Source organism: Aquarana catesbeiana, linkage group LG12, assembly GCF_042186555.1.
Source record: "Aquarana catesbeiana isolate 2022-GZ linkage group LG12, ASM4218655v1, whole genome shotgun sequence".
NCBI lineage: Eukaryota > Metazoa > Chordata > Amphibia > Anura > Ranidae > Aquarana > Aquarana catesbeiana.
Window position 1 is genome coordinate 239813228 of NC_133335.1, and position 19971 is coordinate 239833198.

Genomic DNA, 19971 nt, shown 5'->3' on the forward strand with positions numbered 1-19971 from the left:
CAGTGGGAAGAATGCTCCTTACACTGGTGGTCATTGGGAAGAATTTCCCCCCTTACAGATAGCTAAAAAAGATCAACGGAGTCAGTGGGAACTGAGAGGAAGAAATTGCTCATTGCTCAAGAAACACCTAGAAACTTCTGGAGGAACCCTAGGATTCCATGGTTGAGGCACCCTAGCATGGATGAACACCTTAGCAGTCAGCTTCTTGGCCATCTCCAGTGGGGTTTTTAAAGTAGACAGGACATGCCTTCTCATTGCACCCCTCTGGGAAATAAATTTTGAAGATTCACAATGAAATTGTGGGCATTTATTTGAAGCCTGATCCTTGCATTACCCTATTGTCCGTTCCCTTGGTTTTTTGTTCTAGAAGGAGCCATTGTGCCATATCATTAGTGGTGGCCCCCACAACTATAACAAGACATTGGAGTTCAGAATATACCTCTACTGTGGTGGATTGGGTGTCTGAAATGACTAAGATTGAATCTTTTTGAGAAAATGATCTCTCAGGAAGGTAATAGACTTGAGAGATGTCAAATTGCACAATTCCATTGCAGTGGCGGATGGTGCTCAAAATTTTTGGGGGGCGCAAACAAACCGAAAAATTCTGAAAAATACTGAAAAAAAATCCATCAATTAGCCTCAGTGCCCATCAAATGCAGCCACTGTGCCCATCAAATGCAGCCACTGTGCCCATCAAATGCAGCCACTGTGCCCATCAAATGCAGCCACTGTGCCCTCTCCCCTAGGAGAGCCTGTCCTTTGTATTTACTTAATTTAAGTAAAAGGGCTGTAACAGGCTTGGCCAAGACAAAAAGTGCTGCGCTGTCTGGCAGTGTTGCCTGGTTCACAAGACTTGTGTGTACACTCGTCTACCTCCAAAAATGGAAGAGGATCCATTCCCTTCTGTCTAGGGCAGGGGTGTCCAAACTTTTTTCAAAGAGGGCCAGATTTGATGAAGTGAACATGCGTGAGGGCCGACCGTTATTTTTTGAACCATTAAAATCCGGACTAATGCCCCGTACACACGGTCGGACATTGATCGGACATTCCGACAACATGTGCCAGAAGATTTTTATCCTTTTATATCACATTTTATTGTATTGAATGTTTGCTAATATATTGTATTTCTTTCCTCATTCCCTAATTACCATGATTGTAATATGCTGTGAGTGTCCCCTTTCTCCTCATGCATGCTTGAATTTTCTGGGGGTTTTTTTGTCCTTCATACATATTTGCCTTCACTTACCTCCCCAGCATGTTCTCCTGGCCCTATATTCACCTCATGTAGTCACTTAATAATGTATTTTATCAGCTCCATAGTAGTGCTTTACCCCAAACACCCCTAAAATGTTTAGAAATGTGATTTGTGCTTTAAATTCAGGCAGAGTGCCAGAGACTTTTTTTGTAGTGTCCCCAAATCATTTTGAACTCTCCCTCCCCCCAACTGCTAAGTCAGCTGATCCCAATTCTCTATCTATCCTCAATCCTCTACCTGCTGACTTTGCCAAAAGCATACACACTATACCCACCTCTTTTGTGGTCAGATTTATGGATGAATTCCCCAAAGCATGTAGTGCAAGGGCCTGCTGGTATACTTTCAAATGGTACTGTTTAAAGTTTTTGGATACTATTATTATCTTGATAGGTAATAGCAGAATGTCCAAATGTGCTCAAATGTGTACAGTGTGTATTTATATCTTTGTATTATGACACTTCTTACCTGTCCAGTGGGCTGCCAATAGTGTAACTAAGGAGGGGCTGTTCCAAGTAATACCCATTATTTAGGCATTCATCTCTCAATTAAGTGGAGAGGGTTACCTGTCCAAGATTCCCCGCCCTATAATGTTAGAAATGGCCCATGAGAGGGGGGGGATATGATAGGTGTACCTTATACTTTGGTGTTGTAAAATTCACATTAATAAATGTTATCTGGATGTTGGCCAAGAATGTTTGTGTCTAATCTGCTTTCCATGTTTATGTGCAAAAATACTAATTTTTTTTGTTTTCCTCAACAGTTTCCTTCTACGCCACAGGAATGGCAGACTGTGGCCTCCCACTTTGCCCAGTGGTGGGACTTTCCTAACTGCGGAGGGGCAATTGATGGGAAACACGTCCACATCTTCCCACCACCCAACTCGGGGTCGTACTATTATAATTACAAGGGGTTCAATAGTATTGTGATGTTGGCGGTGGTGTCGGCTAATTACGAGTTCCTGTATGTGGACGTGGGGAAGAATGGCCGGATGTCCGATGGTGGAGTCATCGCCCAGACGGAGTTTTACAGGCGTCTCCAGAATGGCAGCTTGGACTTGCCACCTCCAGAAGAGAATGTGGAAGGACTCCCATTCGTCTTTGTTGCGGATGAAGCATTTGCGCTGGGGGACCATCTTATGCGGCCATTCCCAATGAGGACCCTCACCCCGGAACAGAGGGTTTTTAATTACTGGCATTTGGAATCATGGCCAGCCGGTTCTGCCTATTTCTTACACCCATCCATATGGCGGAGTATAAACTGAATCATATAATCCTGGCGTGCTGTGTTCTACATAACTTTTTACGTCAACATTCTGCCAACTATGCTAGCTCAGTTGGGCCTGAGGCCGGAATGATAAATGAAACAACCCTGACGGCGCTTGAAAGTGGCCGTCCTGGCTTGCCCTCCCTGAGTGCCCATGATGTCCGGTTAAGATACCTTGAGTTCTTTGCGGGTAGGGGGGCCATCAATATGCCAGACAATTTGTGAAACCTTGATCCAATAAAAAAAAACGCAAATCTTTGGTGACATTTACTGCTTGTGTTTGTTTTAGCTGACCCTGACAGAAATGTGGTGAGTCCAGAAAATGGCGTGATTGTGTAACCTTATACAAATCACTGTTGGGTGTTATTTACTAAAGGCAAAGACACTTTGCACTACAAGTGCACCTGAAACTGCACTGAAACTGCACTTGTAGTGCAAAGAGGATTTGCCCTTAGGAAATAACCCCCATTGTCACAGAAAACAGCAATTACATCACCACAAAAGTGTTGTAGCGTTGAGACAATAATCCACACATTCTTGATTAACAATCTTTTTAATACCTGCACAACCACATGTGCATTTAGAAAAGGTTTTTAAAACAAACCAACATGTTTGTTGTATAACAATTTTTGGGGTGGCATTATCAAAAATCGAAATGTCCATTTAAGATAAAACAGGCATGTGTAAAACCAACAAGAAAGACACAAATCTTGAACTTACAAAGTTCACATTTGGTAGAACTTGAAGGCAATATCAGACATGAGTATTTAGGAACTGTGTTTGATATTGCGTTCAGATGGGGTGAAGTCACCCCAGGAAAAGCAAAATTTGGATGATGCACACAGTGTGTCAACATGTGCTACCTGCCATCACGGGGGATCAAGGGACGTGTTTTGGGGGAGAAACCCCTTCCTCTCAGCTACTTTATTATTGAGGAAGGGGTTGCACCCCCAAAACGCCTACATTGATCTCCCGTGATGGCAGATAGCACATGTGTGCATCCTCCAAATTTTGCTTTTCTAAAAATCGCTAAAACATTTTGAACTTTGTAGCACACAAAAAAAGAAAGTGATTTGGAGGAGTTTTAAACTCGCCCCAGAACATCAATGATGTTCTTATTTTTTTGAATAACATCATTGATGTTTTTCTGGTGGTTTTCCAAAGCTAAATTACACCCCATGATCTCCCCGATCAGGATCTGGGCACTTTCTGATTTGAAAGGATCTGGATCCACAACATCACGATCACCTAAAAAGAGAGAAACCAAACAAAAACAGGTATCAAAAATATGCCGGCATCCATCTCTTACCTGAGCCTGTGGTCGCAGACACTCACCTATTGTGGTGACTAGTTCCACCACATCTTCTTCCTCCTGATCTTCTTGTGTTGGGGGTATTTCCCCTTCTTCCAGAGGTGGGTGGTCTCTGGTCTCCTCGGATGAGAGGTGTCCTCCGAGTCTTTTCTCCAAAATGTAGCATTTTCAGTGTCCTTGCTTTGTCAAGCTGCAATACTTTACCTGTTTGGTACAAGCTTCACAGATGGAGACCCCCCTATAGTATACACTGGAGCACCTGTGTGGCCCCCCTAATAAAAAGGGTGTTCTGGTGTCCCACACTAGTGCTCCAGTGTCCAGATGTGAAAACAGCTGCTCAGTGTCCTCTCCTTACACAGAATCTAGTTTGCATTTCATTCTAGTAACAAAGCCATCTACACAACCAAATTAGTTTCATACAAGTAGGGCGTAAAAAAAATGTGGCCAAATGCATATGGCCAAAACAATGGTGTTTTATAGGCCGAAAGAAAAATGTTTTATATTAACGAATAATGTACCCATGAACATGAAAGTTGACATTTTAGAATGTACACTTTTAAGAAAAGCACATGGAGCAGCACGAACGTAATAAACATAAAGAATAGGAACACAGCACAACTACTTACTTTTTTGCAGCACTCTTCAGATCTTTCTGTACTGCTCATGTTCTTGTAATTTGAGGTCCGACCACCGCTTCCTGAGCTGATCCTTCGATCGTCGTACCCCGAAATTCTGGTGCAGACTCCTGACCACTTTCGCCATGATCTTGGCCTTTCTGACATTGGGGTTGGGGTAAGGTCCATGCTTTCCATCATAGTCGGCCTTCTTCAGGATGTCGACCATCTCCAACATCTCCCCAAAGGACATATTTGAGGCCTTAAATCTCCTTCTGGATCGGGACGTCTCCGAATCCGGGCTTTCCTCCTCCTCCTTCCTGTAATTAGCACGCACCTGCTGTGTCTCCGCCATGTGCTCTTCCCCCACTGCGCAGAACGAAAAGGGGCCAGGAATAGACTAGAAAGAACGTCAGGGGCGGGCGTAGTTACACGCATGCGCAGTGTGTATAAAGCATAACACGCGTGCGTATTACGTACGATCTGTGAGCGGAGGAAGGAGCATCGGAGGCACCGATCGTAATAACAAAGGTAAGAGCCAAACTTGGGCCTATACTGCTTCTAGATTGAGGCCTATATTGTAACAAGATTAGGAGAGTTTTGGCTGACTTTAGGGTTTGTCTTGTGTTGTGTCTTGCCGTGAAAATGGATATCTTGAACGATACCGACTTCATGGCAATCTTCATTGACATGTTCAGGGAGCTGCCTTGTCTGTGGGAGATCAACCACCCACATTATAAGAACCAAACAAAGAGGAAGGCAGCGCTGGATCAATTGTTGGAAATTGTGAAGCAGGTGATCCCCACGGCAGACATCACCTATTTGAAGATCCTAATTGGTGGCCTGAGGAGCACATATCTAAGGGAGCGCCAGAAAGTCCAGGATTCCCAGAGATCCGGAGCAGCAAATGACATTTATCTCCCCAGGCTGTGGTACTATGACAGGCTGCATTTTCTGGCAGGCCAGACTGAACCCAGGTCATCCCTCTCCAGTCTTCCTTCCAAGCTTCCTTCCCCCCCAGCTGAGGCTTCTGACGCCCAACCTGGGCCTTCCAGGCAGCAACATGTGGAGGAGCCCAGATTGATCCAGGTATAGCATTCCTCTAAATATTTTTGGTTGTCCAATCAATGATGTTAACTAGATGTTAGTTGGGAGTACTAATTTATGATTGTGATTGATGATGCAAAACATTACAACCATGTCCCTTTTTCACACAGAGAAGTCTCAGCCAGGAGGTGGCCGGACCAAGCAGGCTGCCTGATATGCAAAGAGAAAGTGGCAGGAAGAGGAGTACCCTAGAGGAGGCTGCCATAGGCCTCTTTTGGAAGGCTACAGAGGCCCTGGGAGCACCACACACTGTGGAGGAGGACTTTGCTGGCATAATTGCCTGTAAAATGCAGCGGATGGAGAAGGGGCAACAACTCATGTGTGAGTCATTAATGTTGGAAGCTCTCAATAAGGGGTTGAGGGCCCAAATAACATCTGCTACCCACATTTGTGACCTCACACATGGTCCTCCTTCTCCAGGTCCTACTCCTCCTCCTCCTCCTCCTCCAGGTCCTACTAGTCCTCCTCCTCCTCCTCCTCCAGGTCATACTCCTCCTCCTGCCACATCTCCAACAGCAGAGCCACAGCCTGGAAGGAAGACCAGAAAGTGATGACCCTGGATCCAGTCTGGTCTGGCAAAAGATGCAGCCTCTTGTGGTACCACAGCCTGGGGACACAGATGTCATCTGCTGCTTTCCGGATCTCTGGGACTTCTGGACCAGACTGCACTCCCTTACATATGGACTCCTCAGGCCACCAATTTTGATGTTCAAGAATTGATGTCTGCCCTGGGGGTCCCAGGCTTCGCTAATTTCTGCTGTTTATCCAGCGTTGCCTCCCTCTTTGTTTGGTTCTGAGCCCTTAATAAAGGATTTTTGGTTTCAATTATACTTGCCTATGTGTGTTTTCCTTAAAAAAAGACAGTTTGTTGGTGAGGATTCAGGTACATTTCAAATATACAATGTGAAATTAACAAGGGACACCAACACCAAACAATCTCCTTGAACTTCAATAATAAAAGATAATAATGGTGTTGTGGTAACTTGACACACAAAACACACACAAAAATATTCTGGAGTAAAACTAAAAATAAAATAAAACAAAGATCAGCCTTGGAAAAAATACAAACCTAAAATAAAATAAAAATCTGCCTTTAAAAAAAAAAAAAAATATATATATATTTTTGTCAGATGTGACAAATCAAAATATATTAAGGGAATCCCGATAAATAATAAAGAAAGAAGTTTGTGAGAAGTCTGTGTGAATATGAGCAGCAAAACGACTTCATTCTTCTCACATTATAAAGAAGAAGAGAGTGCGCTGTATTAAACCATTTTTAACATTGCACCGTGACGAAAGTGCTGTATCCACTGCGAACGCTAAGTTTACCAGACTGAGCTGTTCCGTCTCGGAATTTCTTCTGAGCATGCGTGGCACTTTGTGCATCGGAACAGGCCACACACGGTGGGAATTGATGCGATCGGATTTTGTTGTCGGAAAATTTTATAGCCTGCTCTCAAACTTTGTGTGTCGGAAAATCCGATGGAAAATGTCCGATGGAGCCCCACACACGGTCGGAATGTCCGACAACACGCTCCGATCGGACATTTTCCATCGGAAAATCCGACCGTGTGTACGGGGCATTAGTGTTTTCGTCCGAGCACTAATACACTGCCCAACAAGAATTCTCTTGCCTTTGTGGCTATGTGTGGTGAAGAGATGAACTCGGGCGTGTTATTTGGACATACCGTATTTATCGGCGTATAACACGCACCTTCACTTTAGGAGGGAGGTTTCAGGAAAAACCGTATATTTTAAATAATGAACTGTGAAGCAAAATAAGGGTCAGTGCCCATCAATACAGCCTAATCAGTGCCCATCTGCAGACTCACCATTGCATGAATGCAGCCTCCCCATTGCCATGAATGCAGCCTCCCCATTGCCATGAATGCAGCCTCACCATTGCCATGAATGCAGCCTCACCATTGCCATGAATGCAGCCTCACCATTGCCATGAATGCAGCCTTACCGTTGCCATCAGCCAGATCGATGCCCATCTGCAGCCTCGGAGGAGACTGGGAGGGGGCAGGATGAGCGTAGACAGATTACATAAAGGAGAATCTCCTGTTTACTCGGTGGTCTCTAGCTGCCATAACCCCGGTATCCACTTCTTTAGCCGGCGGTTCGGCTTCTGATAAGAGTGGTCTCTGCGGTGGATTCGCCGCGAGGTCACTTTTATCAGTGGCGGAAGTGGCCCCCCCTCCCGCCGCGCTCCAGTGCCCTCCGCCGCTTACTGGAGCCGTCGGCAGTGGCGGAGGTGATCGGATCTTCACCCTTGTGAAAGATCGAATATGTTATTGTTTATGGTATTGAGGTATGAACATGCACTACAGACCAATGTTAATTTTGAAGTCAAATTTCAATTTAGTTTTAGTCTAATGCCCCGTACACACGGTCGGACTTTCTGACGGAATATGTGCGATCGGAGCTTGTTGTCGGAAATTTGACCGTGTGTGTGCTCCATCGGACTTTTTCCATCGGAAGTTCCGACACACAAAATTTGAGAGCAGGCTATAAAATTTTCCGACAACAAAATCCGATCCTTTAAATTCCAATTGTGTGTACACAAATCCGACGGACAAAGTGCCACGCATGCTCAGAATAAATTAAGAGACGAAAGCTATTGGCTACTGCCCCGTTTATAGTCCCGACGTACGTGTTTTACGTCACCGCGTTCGAAACGATCGGATTTTCCGACAACTTTGTGCAACCGTGTGTATGCAAGACAAGTTTGAGCCAACAAAAAAACGATGGATTTTGTTGTCGGAATGTCCGATCAATGTCCGACCGTGTGTACGGGGCATTAGTCTTTTGTCTAAAATTCTATTTTAGTCGTATTTTAGTCATGTCAGTTGTTTTAGTTTTAGTCGTATTTTAGTCGACTAAAATAGTATTCATTTAGTCGACTAAAATGTTTTAGTCGTTTTAGTCGACGAAATTAACACTGGATGGCCCCCACCCATCTCCATAACAATGCAGGGCAGAAGCGACGTCAAAACGTCACTTCCTCCCATAGCTCTTAACCAGTTGCCGACCGCCTCACGACGATATACGTCGGCAGAATGGCACGGGCAGGCAGAAACACGTACCTGTACCTGAAACCCCCCTTGGTGCCCGAGGCGGTTGGCATTTCTCCCCCGGCGATCGGAGGTGAGGGGAAGGCCATCCATTTGTGGCCACCCCCTCGCGATCGCTCCCGGCCAATGAAATCATTCCTCTGCTGCTGTATAGTAAACAGCAGCAGAGGAAGTGATGTCATCTCTCCTCGGCTCGGTATTTTCCGTTCCGGCGTCGAGGAGAGAAGACATCCGAGTGAGTGCACAACACACACACAGTAGAACATGCCAGGCACACATTACACTCCCCATCACCCCCCGATCACCCCCTAATAACCCCCCCCCCTGTCACACTGACACCAAGCAGTTTTTGTTTTTGTTTTTTCTGATTACTGCATTGGTGTCAGTTTGTGACAGTTAGTGCGGTAGGGCAGTTAGTATTAGCCCCCTTTAGGTCTAGGATACCCCCCTAATAAAGTTTTAACCCCTTGATCACCCCCCCATCGCCAGTGTCACTAAGCGATCATTTTTCTGATCGCTGTATTAGTGTCACTGGTGACGCTAGTTAGGGAGGTAAATATTTAGGTTCGCCGTCAGCGTTTTATAGCGTTAGGGACCCCCATATACTACCTAATAAATGTTTTAACTCCTTGATTTCCCCCTTGTTAACCCTTCCACCACTGATCACCGTATAACTGTTACGGGTGACGCTGGTTAGTTAGTTTATTTTTTATAGTGTCAGGGCACCCGCGGTTTATTACCGAATAAAGGTTTAGCCCCCTGATATGCGTTGCCCCAGGCAGCGTCAGATTAGTGCCAGTACCGCTAACACCCACGCACGCAGCATACGCCTCCCTTAGTGGTATAGTATCTGAACGGATCAATATCTGATCTGATCAGATCTATACTGGCGTCCCCAGCAGTTTAGGGTTCCCAAAAACGCAGTGTTAGTGGGATCAGCCCAGATACCTGCTAGCACCTGCGTTTTGCCCCTCCGCCCGGCCCAGCCCAACCCACCCAAGTGCAGTATCGATCGATCACTGACACTTACAAAACACTAAACGCATAACTGCAGCGTTTGCAGAGTCAGGCCTGATCCCTGCGATCGCTAACAGTTTTTTTGGTAGCGTTTTGGTGAACTGGCAAGCGCCAGCGGCCTAGTACACCCCGGTCGTAGTCAAACCAGCACTGCAGTAACACTTGGTGACGTGGCGAGTCCCATAAGTGCAGTTCAAGCTGGTGAGGTGGCAAGCACAAGTAGTGTCCTGCTGCCACCAAGAAGAAGACAAACACAGGCCTGTCGTGCCCATAGTGCCCTTCCTGCTGCATTCGCCAATCCTAATTGGGAACCCACCACTTCTGCAGCACCCGTAATTCCCCCATTCACATCCCCCACCAAATGCAGTCGGCTGCATGAGAGGCATTTTCTTTATGTCCTCCCGAGTACCCCTACCCAACGAACCCCCCCAAAAAAGATGTTGTGTCTGCAGCAAGCGCGGATATAGGCGTGACACCCGGTATTGTTGTCCCTCCTGTCCTGACAATCCTGGTCTTTGCATTGGTGAATGTTTTGAATGCTACCATTCACTAGTTGAGTATTAGCGTAGGGTACAGCATTGCACAGACTAGGACACACTTTCACAGGGTCTCCCAAGATGCCATCGCATTTTGAGAGACCCGAACCTGGAACCGGTTACCGTTATAAAAGTTACAGTTACAAAAAAAAGCGTAAAAAAAAAAAAAAAAAAAAACACAAAAAAATATATAACATAAAAAAAAAATAGTTGTCGTTTTATTGTTCTCTCTCTCTCTATTCTCTCTCTATTGTTCTGCTCTTTTTTACTGTATTCTATTCTGCAATGTTTTATTGTTATTATGTTTTATCATGTTTGCTTTTCAGGTATGCAATTTTTTATACTTTACCGTTTACTGTGTTTTATTGTTAACCATTTTTTTGTCTTCATGTACGCCATTCACGACTTTGAGTGGTTATACCAGAATGATGCCTGCAGGTTTAGGTATCATCTTGGTATTATTTTTTTCAGTCAGCGGTCGGCTTTCATGTAAAAGCAAACCTAGCGGCTAATTAGCCTCTAGACTGCTTTTACAAGCAGTGGGAGGGAATGCCCCCCCCCCCCCACCATCTTCCGTGTTTTTCTCTGGCTCTCCTGTCTCAACAGGGAACCTGAGAATGCAGCCGGTGATTCAGCCAGCTGACCAGAGAGCTGATCAGAGACCAGAGTGGCTCCAAACATCTCTATGGCCTAAGAAACCGGAAGCTACATTTCATGACTTAAATTTCGCCGGATGTAAACAGCGCCATTGGGAAATTGGGGAAGCATTTTATCACACCGATCTTGGTGTGGTCAGATGCTTTGAGGGCAGAGGAGAGATCTAGAGTCTAATAGACCCCATTTTTTTCAAAAAAGAGTACCTGTCACTACCTATTGCTATGATAGGGGATATTTACATTCCCTGAGATAACAATAAAAATGATTAAAAAAAAAATAATGAAAGGAACAGTTTAAAAATGAGATAAAAAAGCAAAAAAATAATTAAAAAAAAAACAAAAAAGCACCCCTGCCCCCCCCTGCTCTTGCGCTAAGGCGAACGCAAGCGTCGGTCTGGCGTCAAATGTAAACATCAATTGCAACATGCATGTGAGGTGTCACCGCGAAGGTCAGATCGAGGGCAGTAATTTTAGCAGTAGACCTCCTCTGTAAATCTAAAGTGGTAACCTGTAAAGGCTTTTAAAGGCTTTTAAAAATGTATTTAGTTTGTCGCCACTGCACGTTTGTGCGCAATTTTAAAGCATGTCATGTTTGGTATCCATGTACTCGGCCTAAGATTATCTTTTTTATTTCATCAAACATTTGGGCAATATAGTGTGTTTTAGTGCATTAAAATTTAAAAAAGTGTGTTTTTTCCTAAAAAAATGCATTCGAAAAATCGCTGCGCAAATACTGTGTGAAAAAAAAAAATGAAACACCCACCATTTTAATCTGTAGGGCATTTGCTTTAAAAAAAATATATAATGTTTGGGGGTTCAAAGTAATTTTCTTGCAAAAAAAGATAATTTTTTCATGTAAACAAAAAGTGTCAGAAAGGGCTTTGTCTTCAAGTGGTTAGAAGAGTGGGTGATGTGTGACATAAGCTTCTAAATGTTGTGCATAAAATGCCAGGACAGTTCAAAACCCCCCAAATGACCCCATTTTGGAAAGTAGACACCCCAAGCTATTTGCTGAGAGGCATGTCGAGTCCATGGAATATTTTATATTGTGACACAAGTTGCGGGAAAAAGACAAATTTTTTTTTTTTTTTTGCACAAAGTTGTCACTAAATTATATATTGCTCAAACATGCCATGGGAATATGTGAAATTACACCCCAAAATACATTCTGTTGCTTCTCCTGAGTACGGGGATACCACATGTGTGAGACTTTTTGGGAGCCTAGCCGCGTACGGGACCCCGAAAACCAAGCACCGCCTTCAGGCTTTCTAAGGGCGTAAATTTTTGATTTCACTCTTCACTACCTATCACAGTTTTGGAGGCCATGGAATGCCCAGGTGGCACAAACCCCCCCAAATGACCCCATTTTGGAAAGTAGACACCCCAAGCTATTTGCTGAGAGGTATAGTGAGTATTTTGCAGACCTCACTTTTTGTCACAAAGTTTTGAAATTTGAAAAAAGAAAAAAAAATGTTTTTCTCTTGTCTTTCTTCATTTTCAAAAACAAATGAGAGCTGCAAAATAATCACCATGCCTCTCAGCAAATAGCTTGGGGTGTCTACTTTCCAAAATGGGTCATTTGGGGGGGGGGGGATTGTGCCACCTGGGCATTCCATGGCCTCCGAAACTGTGATAGGCAGTGAAGAGTGAAATCAAAAATTTACGCCCTTAGAAATCCTGAAAGTGCTTGGTTTTCGGGGTCCCGTACGCGGCTAGGCTCCCAAAAAGTCCCACACATGTGGTATCCCCATACTCAGGAGAAGCAGCTGAATGTATTTTGGGGTGCAATTCCACATATGCCCATGGCCTGTGTGAGCAATATATCATTTAGTGACAACTTTTCCCGCAACTTGTGTCAAATATAAAATATTCCATGGACTCAACATGCCTCTCAGCAAATAGATTGGGGTGTCTACTTTCCAAAATGGGGTCATTTGGGGGGGGGGGGGTTGTGCCATCTGGGCATTTTATGGCCTTCAAAACTTTGATAGGTAGTGAGGAGTGAAATCAAAAATTTACGCCCTTAGAAATCCTGAAGGCAGTGATTGGTTTTCGGGGCCCCGTACACAGCTAGGCTCCCAAAAAGTCCCACACATGTGGTATCCCCGTACTCAGGAGAAGCAGATGAATGTATTTTGGGGTGCAATTCCACATATGCCCATGGCCTGTGTGAGCAATATATCATTTAGTGACAACTTTTTGTAATTTATTTTTGTCATTATTCAATCAAATCAAAATATTAATATTCAATGGGCTCAACATGCCTCTCAGCAATTTCCTTGGGGTGTCTACTTTCCAAAATGGGGTCATTTGGGGGGGGGGGGTTTGTACTGCCCTGCCATTTTAGCACCTCAAGAAATGACATAGGCAGTCATAAACTAAAAGCTGTGTAAATTCCAGAAAATGTACCCTAGTTTGTAGACACTATAACTTTTGCGCAAACCAATAAATATATGCTTATTGACATTTTTTTTACCAAAGACATGTGGCCGAATACATTTTGGCCTAAATGTTATGACTAAAATTGAGTTTATTGGATTTTTTTTATAACAAAAAGTAGAAAATATCATTTTTTTTTCAAAATTTTCGGTCTTTTTCCGTTTATAGCGCAAAAAATAAAAACCGCAGAGGTGATCAAATACCATCAAAAGAAAGCTCTATTTGTGGGAAGAAAAGGACGCAAATTTTGTTTGGGTACAGCATTGCATGACTGCGCAATTAGCAGTTAAAGCAACGCAGTGCCAAATTCTAAAAAGTGCTCTGGTCAGGAAGGGGGTAAATCCTTCCGGGCTGAAGTGGTTAAAGAGCCATTTAAAAAAAAAAAAATTTTAAATTACACTTTTTTTTATTGCATTTAAGTGTAAATATGAGATGTGAGGTCTTTTTGACCCCCCAGATCTCATATTTAAGAGGACCTGTTATGCTTTTTTTCTATTTCAAGGGATGTTTACATTCCCTGTAATAGGAAAAAAGTTACACAATTTTTATTTAAAAAAAAAACAGTGTAAAAATAAAAAATAAAATGTAAAAAAAATAAGAAAAAACGTTTTTTTTTAAATGCGTCCCGTCCCGCTGAGCTCGCCTGCAGAAGCGAACGCATACGTGAGTAGCGTCCGCATATGAAAACGGTGCAACCTGTAGAATTTTTTAAACATTGCCTATGGAGATTTTTAAGGGTAAAAGTTTGTTGCCATTCCCCGAGTGGGTGCAATTTTGAAGCGTGACATAGGGGGTGTCAATTTACTCGGCGTAACATTATCTTTCACAATATAAAGAATCTAAAAAAAACTGGGCTAACTTTACTGTTGTCTTATTTTTTAATTCAAAAAAGTGTATTTTTTCCAAAAAAAGTGCGCTTGTAAGACCGCTGCGCAAATACGGTGTGACAGACAGTATTGCAACGACCGCCGTTTTATTCTCTAGGGTGTTAGAAAAAAATATATATAATGTTTGGGGGTTCTAAGTAATTTTCTAGCAAAAAAAAATGTTTTTAACTTGTAAACAGCAGATATCAAAAAGAGGCTTGGTCCTTAAGTGATTAAATAAAAAGATGTAATTGTAAAAATAGGCGTGTGACAACTTTATCTTTCTGAGCAGTAGCCCACACGCTTAGTGGGAGTTGGCTTATATTGGAAATGTACACAGCTTTCGTCTTATACTTGCTGGTCAGAAATGGATTTGGCTGCAGCGAGAGACTCCCTGACATGTTCGGTCTGCCAGGATATCTTCAAGTATCCCGTGACATTGCCATGTGGACACAATTTCTGCCAGGACTGTATCATAAAGACATGGGACAATCAGGAGGAAAGAGAATCTTCCTGCCCGGAATGCATGCAGAGGTACAGAAACCGCCTGGGGCTAAAAAAAAACATAAGACTAAAAGACTTAGTGGAGATTTACCTAGCTGAAGCAAAGAAATTTGGGATCTTGTGTATTTACTGCGTTGACACCCCTACACCGGCTGTGAAGTCCTGTCTGAAATGTGAATCTTCTTTCTGCGATAAACACCTAAAAGTCCACAGCAAGTCACCGGAGCATGTCCTGACCCAACCCACCTCTGACTGGCAGAACAGAGAATGCCCCGTCCACAACCAGACCCTGGAGTATTACTGTGTGGAGGACTCATCTTGTATCTGTACGTTCTGCACGCAACAAAAAAAGCACCGAGGGCATACCATACACACCTTGTCTGAGGCAAGTACAAAAAAGAAAGCCGAAGGTAGACTCCTTTTAGCGAAGTTGACCAACCAGAGAGAAGAGACGGAGAAAACAATCCGGAGTTTGAAAAAACATAAGGATAAACTACAAGAGAAAGCCGTCGGTATAGCGGACAGGGTGGTCTCTCAGTTCAGAGCATCCCGGAGGCAGATAGAAGACCTCGAGCGCAGAGTCCCGGCTGAGATCACCACCAAAAAGGAGCAGATGTTAAGTTCAGTCTCTAATCGGGTCCATCAGCTGGAAATAAAGCAAGAAAAGTTATCTAAAAAGATCCGTCACATTAAAGAACTGCGCTCCATAACTGATCCGCTAACAGTGATATGGGAATCGGACCGAGGTGGCTTTTGCGGTGATGATGAGGTTGGAGAAAATGAACATAGAGCAGGAGATGATGAAGAACACATCCATGGTGCTGATGATCTGGATGAGATTCTGATCTCCCTTAATATACGGAAAGAATTATCTGATATTGTAAGCAATGCTATGAAACATCTCTCAGTGGCAGAAGGTTCAGATGTATATCTAGATGACAGCAGTGCCGCTGATAATGTAGAAGTATCTGTTGATCTAAAGGTCGCCTATGGAGTAAAACACAATGAAACTTATGAACAGACATCGGAAACATTCGAATCTAACCAGGTTTTAAGTAGCACTTCTTTTGACAGAGGAAGACATTACTGGGAAGTAGATATCATTGGCAGTAACAGCTTTAGAATTGGAATGTGTTATGCCAGCATAGACCGGAAGGGGTGGTCATCTGTAATCGGTAATACTGGTGATTCCTGGTGCTTAGTACATTCAGATGGAAAGTTCTCATTGAGGCATCTTCATAATGACATTGATTTAGATCATGAGTCTTTTATTAACAGATTAGGGATCTACCTAGATTATGAGGCTGGGCGGTTGTCCTTTTATGAGATGTGTGACCCGGTCAGGCATTTGCACACCTTCACCACCGTCTTCACTGAGCCCCTCCATGCTGTGTTTCGAGTTGGCTTAGATGTCTGGGTAAGAATTAGAACTTAAAATAGAATATGAAGAAACAATAATTAAAATGTTAGGAGTTTGGATTTTATTCTGGTGGGGGTGGGAGGGTTTAATCAAAAGAGTTTTATTAGTATTACATGCCCCTATGTTGTACGTATTGGTGGAGATTTACTAAAACTGGAGCACTCAGAATCTGGTGCAGCTCTGCATGGTGGCCAATCAGCTTCTAACTTCAGCTTGTTCAATTAAGCTTTGACAATAAAACCTGGAAGTTTATTGGTTTCTATGTAGAGCTGCACCAGATCTGGCATGGTCCAGTTTTAGTAAATCTCCTCCCTTTGAGTCAAATGTAGATCAAGGGTCATACACAGGGGCGTTGCTAGGTCTACAAAAGATCTGGGGCTAGAGCCCATAGCAGCGTAGTAAAGAAAGTCATATGCTTGGATGGGCATACACATGTATATACAGCAATATAGGTGTGTGTGTGTATCCCCAGAGAGCCCCCCACTTACATCAGGGTCCCCAGAGAACCCCCCCTTACATCAGGGTCCACAGAGAACTCCGCTTACATCAGGGTCCACAGAGAACCCCCCTTACATCAGGGTCCCCAGAGAACCCCCCCCTTACATCAGGGTCCCCAGAGAGCCTCCCCCTTGCATCAGGGTCCCCTGAGAGCCCCCCACTTACATCAGGGCTCCCAGAGAGCCCCCCTTACATTAGGGTCCCCAGAGGGCCTCCCCCTTAAATCAGGGTCCCCAGAGAGCCTCCCCCTTAAATCAGGGTCCCCAGAGAGCCTCCCCCTTAAAATCAGGGTCCCCAGAGAGCCTCCCCCTTAAAATCAGGGTCCCCAGAGAGCCTTCCCCTTAAAATCAGGGTCCCCAGTGAGCCTCCCCCTTGCATCAGGGTCCCCAGAGAGCCTCCCCCTTACATCAGGGTCCCCAGAGAGCCCCCCACATAAATCAGGGTCCCCAGAGGGCCTCCCCTCCCCTTGGGGACCCCTGCAGAGACTCTGGGCTATGGGCTCCAGATTCGGGGCTATAACCCCAAAAGCCACTCCCTAGCAACGCCACTGGTCATAGATAGGACAAGGTTTCTGCAATATGGAATACAGAGAAGGAATGTATTGCATAGACAATTTTCAAAGTTATCAGATTGCTGAAGATGAATGAAATGAGATACCTAATCAAAAACTGTTTGCAGGAACAAATGCAAAATAATATAGCAAAGCCCATATAATTAGAGTGTAATCAGTTAAGAAACTATGAAAACCAAAAAGTGTTGTGTGCTGTCCAAAAATAGAGAGATATTAGGAACTTCGTCGTTCCCTTTGATATAACCGATCACCAAGTTTATAGCACTAAAGCCTGAGTACGTCAGACCTGAGCACACAATGGACAGCAAGTAGAGGGTTCTACCTGCAACATACTGTTTTATTAATCTAGTGTTAATTAATATCATTTTATTCATCTCTTCTTTCCATTGTTGTAAGGCTGGCACCCCAGCTTGGGTCCACACCTTAGCTATCAGCCTCTTGGCTTCTGGTTGGGATTTTAACCACTTCCCGCCCAGCCTATAGTCAATTGAGGACTGGGCAGGATATTTGTCATTCCGGGTGGACGTCATATGATATCCTCCCAGAGCGCGCATTGCGCGAAGGCCATGGAGCTTCACTGCGGCACGATCTGTCACCAGCTGTGTCCATCGGAAAAAGCCATTGACTGATCAGTGTACCGGCTTGCTGTCGGTACCATGGGATCACTGTAACCAATCAGATCACAATAACAATTGGTAAACAATGGACGGCTTCCTTTCATACCATTCATTGTGTTCAACTGTGTTGCTGGCTGCGATTGGTCACAGTGATCACATGGTACAGACAGGGCCCAATCAGAGCCTATCTGTGCTATATGATTAGCTGTGACCAATCACAGCTAATCACAACAATACACACTGAATGAATAGGTTTCATTCTGTAAAATGCTTGGTTATAGCAATGTAATTCTCTGGTATAAACAATCATAATGTGTAAAAAAAAAAAAGATCACTTCCTCAGAGTAGTACAGTGTTACTGTAATGTATTGTAACACTGTATTGCTCTGGTCACTGTGTGTTTAAAAAAAATCATTAAAGAAATTTATTAAAAAAGAAAGAAAAATGTTAAAAAATTTAGGAAAAAATTATTATTATTATTACTTATTTTTTTTTACATACTGTCCCTAGTCAGTGTCTCTGATCGCTGCCAAACCAGTTATATGATGATGCTGTACTGCACTGGTAGAAAAAAAAATTGCGAAGAAAACAATTGTTACAATTTTTTTTTCATATTCCTAAAAATTGTGACAAAAAAATTACAACTTGAAAAAACTCGCCATGCCTCTTACTTAATACTTTGTACTGTCTACTTTCTAAAAATGGGTAATTTGGGGGGAATTTGAACTCTCCTTGCATTTTTCGGCCTCAAAAAATGACATAGGACATCAGGACTGATCAATTTTCACATATATTTCCCATAGTTTGTGGACTCTATAACTTTCCTACAGTCTAAATAATATACACTGATTTGGGTTATTTTCACTAAAGAAATGAAGCAGAATACCTTTCGGCTTAAGATTTTTTATTTGAAAAAAAATTTAGAACAAAAACAAAAAAAAAAAGTGTTGTTTTTTTTAAAAAAAACATTTTTGGTCTTTTTTCATTTATTTAGCAAAAAATAAAAACCCCAGAGGTGATTAAATACCACCAAAAGAGATCCGTCCGTTTTGGCTGGCCATTTTATATTGGATCAAGGAAATTCAAGGATGGGAAGTCCAAATGACCCATGGTTTGTCTTGTTTCATTGTACAGGTAAACCAACTGGACCTTATAAAAAATCAATCGCACCTTACTTACTTAACGCCGCAAAAGGCACTCATCCCTTTATATTGGAAAAAAACAACCATCCCGACATTACGTAAATGGTTGCTGAAAGTAGATTATGTTTATTACATGGAAGACATGACCCTTTCCTTAAGAAACAAATCAGATCTTGCAAAGAAAATATGGTCCTGTTGGTTTGCCTTTAAATACACTACCGCGTACGCAGAAATTATGTCTCAACCCATGTAACATGTTAATAGACAATACTAATGAGTAGGGGAATGTGGACCTAGGCAGACTTACACCCCCCCCCCCCCTCCCTCCCCTCCTCATCTATCTCCCTTCCCTCTTTTCTTTTCTTCATTTTATCATTCTCTCTTCCTTCTAATTCAAATATAATAGGAAATGAGGAGGTATGCTATTTTATGCTATTTTATACGTCACGTTTTCTCAAACCCATTCAGTAATGTATATTGGTGGTTATTTGACTCAACATGCATTGTATACTTCTTCTTTTTCTTAATAAAAACTAATTAAACACAAAAAAAAAATACCACCAAAAGAAAGCTCTATTTGTGTGAAAAAAATGATAAAAATGTCATATGGGTACAGTGTAGCATGACTGCGCAATTGTCATTCAAAGTGTGACAGCTCTGAAAGCTGAAACTTGGCCTGGGCAGAAAGGGGGTGAAAGTGCCCGGTATTGAAGGGGTTAAAGTAGATCTAAAAACCTAACTGGAACATCCTCTGTTAATAAACTCTCTTGACACAAATTTCTAAAAATGTACAATGAAATTTTTAATTTTTTTTTTTGATCCTGCCGTTATTGCATCCCTCTTTTTTCATGAATTGTATGTGTTTTTTGATCCTGCCATAAATTCAATCCCCTTTTTTGCGATTCTGTCATAAATTTAATCCCCCTCTTTTTTTGATCTTGCCATAAATTGCATTCCTCTTTTTTGATCCTGCCATAAATTGCATCCCTCTTTGATTCTGCCATAAATTGCATCCTTCTTTTTCGATCCCGTCGTTAATTGAATCCCCCTCCCCTCCCTTTTTTTTTTTATGATCCT

The 19971-nt window shown here is 43.0% G+C and overlaps 1 protein-coding gene across 1 annotated transcript in view; it reads left to right on the forward strand.

The window, feature by feature from the left end:
• LOC141113412 (uncharacterized) overlaps positions 1–19199 on the forward strand; it is a 32405-nt gene extending 13206 nt beyond the window's left edge. The window contains exon 2 of the mRNA XM_073606469.1: positions 14438–19199. Coding sequence (XP_073462570.1) covers positions 14438–16081 — 1644 coding nt within the window. The 3' untranslated portion in view covers positions 16082–19199. The remainder of the gene's footprint in view (positions 1–14437) is intronic.
• Positions 19200–19971: the final 772 nt, after the last annotated feature.